Genomic DNA, 5194 nt, shown 5'->3' with positions numbered 1-5194 from the left:
ATGTATGTGCGCGTGCATGCTGATGAGTGCACTCTGTACATACATTTACGTGTGTATATATACATATGTCAGACAATTTTCAAGACCACATTCTCCACTACACTTTACAGCATTCTAGATATACATCAGTATGATGTCTTCTTGCTTAATGAATCCCTGGCACAAGCTAATCACTAACTGATAATTCAACACACACAGTATTGAGCTCAGCATACCAGCATTGGCGTAATGAAAGGCAGTAGCTCTTCGAATAAGGGAAGAAAGGATGCCTTAAATGTTTTTAACAGGGTCCCAATGCACTCTCCAATCTGTGAATTGCCAAGAGCCAAAGACATCATGATTCAGAACAAACTATCCCTACAGGATAGCCATTGCAGCAATGACTATAACATAAAAGATACCAATATAACAGATCTCTCATTCACATGCCTGGTCAAAAATCTCCTCCTCTTGTTCGTTCTCTTCTTGGAGGAGTTCACCTTCCTCAGCATCAAAATCTTCCGAATGACTTCGCTCCACCCTTTCTTTCTTACGAGTGCTGCTGGCTGTAAGCACCTGCTTGAACTCATCCACCATGATCTTTATCTGTGCTGATTCAACCAGGGTCCCAACAGTCTGTAAATCCAAACAGGATACCCATCATGAGAGATAGTAGAAAAATCGAAAATCCAACTGTTTCCCACATTACTTTGCCTTGAACCTTCCCGGCATGTCAAAAATATTTATCGAAGAAAAGAAAAATGTAGTGATTTCTATCCACACAAGCAGTACAGCAGCAGACCTGAACAGACTCATTCAGCGACTCAAGCATATCCACCAAAACTTCAGTTTCCGGTTCCTGCATTTGCAACCAGCTTGAGAGCCAACAGATGTTATGTATCTATGACACAACGAAAGGCCACAATCCATGGAGATTCAAACGCAATATGGGGACAGAATGCAAATGACAACCTTGTGCAGGGCTTCAACAAGGGCAGGAATGATGTAATCTGCCAACTGCTTTAAATAAGATTCATCCCGTCCTGGGGCTTGACCCTTCTCAATGGCAAGTTTTGCCGCCCGTAACAATTCCGGCATGGCTGACAGAAAAACCTCACTGATTAACCACCAAAACTTCACAACATACCCTCAACCAGCTGTAGACACTTAAGGCAGTCACCTGATACTGCAGCCTTGCGAACTTCCTCATGAAAGTAGAACTTCAACAAAGGCACTAAAACAGGTGCAACCTATGCACACCACGTAATGGCATAAGCACTTCACAAGTCCAAACCCACTGAATATGGAGCTTAATGTTAGGGACAAGCAATGAATAGCCATCGACCTGATCGATCCAGGGGTAAAATCCCTCCTTCAGCTCATCTGCATAGCAACACAGCATGTTGCATGCAGTGGCCTTCTCTTCTAAAAAGCTTGTTCGAATACCAATTCGTTTATCCCCGATTGTGATGGTCTCCACACTGAACAATACCAACTCAGTACAAAGCAAAACCTCAACAAAAAGCCTCACAAAATCTTTAACATTGAAGAGATTTTTTCAGTACATAGAACCCTGGTACCTTCCATCATCTGACTCGATATCATCGTCAGAATCATCTGCATCTGTGATCATTACATCTGGTTTGAGCTGGGCAGAATGCAGTAATGGAGGCATAACAATGCTCATGTAGGGCAGAAAATCTTGACCCAAGCATTTGCATAAACGCGCCCATGCCTAGACCATTCACAACTAATAGTTAAGGCCCTCATTAGCTAGCTGAGTAAGCATCGAACACTTAAGATTTGATCATACACACTAGAACAAATTATCTATAGGTACACCCAAAAGCTAAATACCTTGCAAAAAAACTAGCATACTCAAAACCCACCAAAAGCTCTGCAGTTGCCAGTACCTGAAGCATATAGCTGGTAGTAGGATCATCATCATCCAAACGAGCTCCTTGCAAATTCATAAGCACCTCCATAACCTTAATCAAAAACACAACTTGTCAGCAAAAATGCATTACCATGTGTTTGAAGACGCATGAGAAGCATGATTAAGAGGCTACAAGAGAGCACACCTGCTTCGCATCCTGTCCAAACTTCTCTTTGCCTACAGCCATTCCCACCAGGCTGATGCATTCTATGGCCTTTGCTCTGAGCATCCTGTTTGACTTATCAGTTGCATTGACTAGAATGGCCTTCAGATACGGCATAACACCATCATAGTAAACTTGAAAGTTCACCTAAACCATTGCAAAATAAGCATAAAGCTTACATTAGGCACAAACTGATACCAACCAAGAAACATCACTGGTACCAATTACACAATTCTATACATCAGGACCCTGTGTTTAAAAGTATTTAATGTTAACCTCTTCTCAACAAACAAGGTCAAAATACTTTCCAAAGGAGTATGAGTGAAGAACAAGACAATGAAAGCACCTGTGATGAATCGGCAACAGAAGCTAAAGCTGTCAATGCTCCTTCTTGCACCATTCGCTTGCCGCTCTGAGTTACGCAAAAGTACAACCATACGAACTTAGCTTACATCAAGCACTCAAACCACTCTGAATACAAAATTTCCACATAAATGTGAAAAGAATGGTACTGACTTGCAGCAGCAAAAGCAGCTTGCCCACAACCCCATCGAGGTAGGGGATCAATAACTCCGGACTGCAGCTCTCACTGAAATTAAGAACTGCAGCAGCAGCATGGGCCTTAAACATACACAGAAAGATATCATTTTATATCATATCAGCCATCAATGCAAACAAGTATGACCACAACTAATACCTGCACTCTTGCATTTTGAAAATCGTCCATTGCTCCAACTATTGCAGGCAACACCTTTTGGTGAAATTGCTCTTGCAAATCGGGACCAAGATCAGTGGAAAGCTGCCCGATGGCATTGATGGCTGCCCAGCGCACCTTAGGATGAGGATCTTGAAAAGAATTCAGTACCATATTTATAACAGGCTCCAGGCTCTTGGTCATGATCTGAAATAAATACAATTCATCAGGCACATGCAGAAAGACTCCTGGGTCGGTTCACCTAATAAAAAACCTAACCCACCTTCGCACATCCTTCCGCAATCTGAGCCAGAGCAATCAAAGCTGCATGGCGCTTCCTCCAATCCTGATCTGAAATGTAAACAGGCAACAACTCAGAAGCTGCAGGCAACACAGTACTGCCACCCATTGAAATCGCCAAGCGATCCAAGGATTCCTGAGCCATCTCATAGTTACTACTCTCCCCAGCATCCTCATCTTCTGCTTCTGCACTGTGCCAAGCAAGATCATCATCTATGTCTGTCAGCATTTTCATCAAAATAGAGAAGAGCTTCCCTATAAAGTGAGGCAGCTTCCGCATCATCCCAGGAGCTCTTTCTCGAGCTTCTGTGAGTGTGATCATAAACTCCACTGCTAAATGCTGTGTACCCTCCTCCAACCCCTCTGCTTCTGCTATCTGCAAAATGCTGCCAACAACCTCCACTAGCTGTTTCCTTAAAAACCGAGGTTCAGAACCAGCAATTTCAATCAACATCTCAAGTGCCTCCTGCGCTGTGGCTTCCTCATGCATCTCCAAAGCTTGAGTTATAGTCTGCATCATCGCTGGTAGAAGATCTTGAAACACATCACGATCACGTGCATCCTCCAGGGTTTGAACAAAATTTGCCGTGGCACGCAAAGCAGCAATTCTAACATCATTCGGCATAGATGGTGACAAAGTCTGCTGAAACAAGGCGTGTAGTGTGGGCAAGTGAGGCTGCAACTGAGGCCCCATGTGTTGAGCCAGCTGCCCAAAGATGAGCAAAGCGCTCACTTTCAGGCGGCTCAGATTGGAGTTAACGCATTGGAATAAGAATGGCAGAAGCTCTAGCCATGGGGCATCCTCAGACAGGTTACCTGCCACTTCAGCAACCGTGTCACAAAGCTTCTTGACAACACTCTGGCCTTCTTCTTGTTGGACACAATATAGAAGCTGCTCTTTAACAGAAGCCTGTGTTTGCAGATTCAGCTGGGACCACGATCCAAGCTGTTTGCGGACAAGTACTGCGGCCATAGAGCGGATATCGGGTGAGGAAGAATATCGGACTGTGTAGACCAACTTCAGGAGGAAAGTGTCAAGGTGCCGAGCCCGGCAGAGGTTGAAGAGCTGCTCGGCCTGGCCCCGATCTTCATTGCGTGGACTCATGAGCTGAGCAATTAAAGCTTCAAATGGTGATGCATCAGGACCAAGAAGGGTATTGATTTGGCTTTCTGCGGCAGCAGACACCTGGTTGTTCGCATCCATCTCCATATCTGGGGTTAGGGATTCTGAATATTTGAATGAAGATTAAGGCCTGATACAATGTCTAAAGTTAGGGATGCAACATGTGAGATCAACAATTGAAATGAATCTAAATAAGAAGTTAGATGCGGGATTCTAATGCCAAGGTGCTTGCTGTAAGGTTTAGCTAGGGTTTAAGGCACAAGAGCTAGAGGTAAGGTGAGAGTTACTATGGGAAGGGTTTTGTAATGAAGCATCCAAAGATCGAAATCTATCTAAGGCTAGGATACTGGGGTGAAGCAAGGCAAGATTGCTTTGCTAGGGTTAGGGTTTCGGAATGAACTGTGACTTGGCTAGGACCGCTTACGCAACAAAGATGCAACATATAAAGCACAGCGATCAAAAAATATAAAGATTGAAATACCTGAAAGTCGATTAGGGTTTTTTTCGGCTCAAAAACTCGATTCAACAGGCGGCTCCCTCTTCTTGAAAGCTACAGTGCTGCGCGAGCTGTGAGTTAGATCTGCAAAAAAAAAGACTATGCAGACAGTGTGTTCCGAGAGAAACAGACACTGAAGAGGTGGGTGAGACAAGCTGGAGGCAGTGGAGGCTAAATGCCTTTAATTTAGAAGTGAGGATGAAGTAAGGCGTCCTCCAATTGGAGCACATTTACACAGGAGCCCCTTATGTATAAAGAAGACAATATATATTCCCTTATACCATACTACTATCTGATTATTGCAATATATATATTGGTGTACATTGTGTGCCCTACCAAGCACCAAAACCCAGCTGGGCATGCTTAACACTCAAGGCCATCTATCAAGACCATCTATTTTCTCCAAGGGCCTTTTGGTAAGCCTTGAGTATCTCTCTCTCTCTCTCTCTCTCTCTCTCTCTCTCTCTCTCTCAACACACACACACACACGTGCACAAACACAA

At 43.9% G+C, this 5194-nt stretch overlaps 1 protein-coding gene across 2 annotated transcripts in view; it reads right to left on the bottom strand.

The window, feature by feature from the left end:
• LOC147628989 (uncharacterized) overlaps positions 1–4944 on the bottom strand; it is a 12253-nt gene extending 7309 nt beyond the window's left edge. The window contains exons 1-14 of one of the 2 annotated variants that reach the window (XR_015267869.1): positions 4677–4944; positions 3056–4325; positions 2776–2979; positions 2595–2699; positions 2425–2490; positions 2061–2225; positions 1893–1967; positions 1560–1714; positions 1325–1460; positions 1160–1229; positions 952–1079; positions 782–838; positions 430–615; positions 216–308 (exon numbers count right to left, since the gene is read on the bottom strand). Coding sequence is in view for 1 of the 2 variants with exons in the window: in XM_086812186.1 (XP_086668312.1) it covers positions 216–308; positions 430–615; positions 782–838; positions 952–1079; positions 1160–1229; positions 1325–1460; positions 1560–1714; positions 1893–1967; positions 2061–2225; positions 2425–2490; positions 2595–2699; positions 2776–2979; positions 3056–4282 (2667 nt within the window). In the remaining variant the exon portion in view is untranslated. The remainder of the gene's footprint in view (positions 1–215; positions 309–429; positions 616–781; positions 839–951; positions 1080–1159; positions 1230–1324; positions 1461–1559; positions 1715–1892; positions 1968–2060; positions 2226–2424; positions 2491–2594; positions 2700–2775; positions 2980–3055; positions 4326–4676) is intronic. The other variant, XM_086812186.1, reaches the window with a different exon arrangement.
• Between the last annotated feature and the right edge of the window lie 250 nt (positions 4945–5194).

Source organism: Cibotium barometz, chromosome 18 (genome assembly GCF_041138505.1).
Source record: "Cibotium barometz isolate CiBa-2024 chromosome 18, ASM4113850v1, whole genome shotgun sequence".
NCBI classification, from domain to species: Eukaryota; Viridiplantae; Streptophyta; class Polypodiopsida; order Cyatheales; family Cibotiaceae; genus Cibotium; species Cibotium barometz.
The sequence above is the reverse complement of the archived record's forward strand: the minus strand, read 5'-3'. Positions and strand labels throughout refer to the sequence as shown.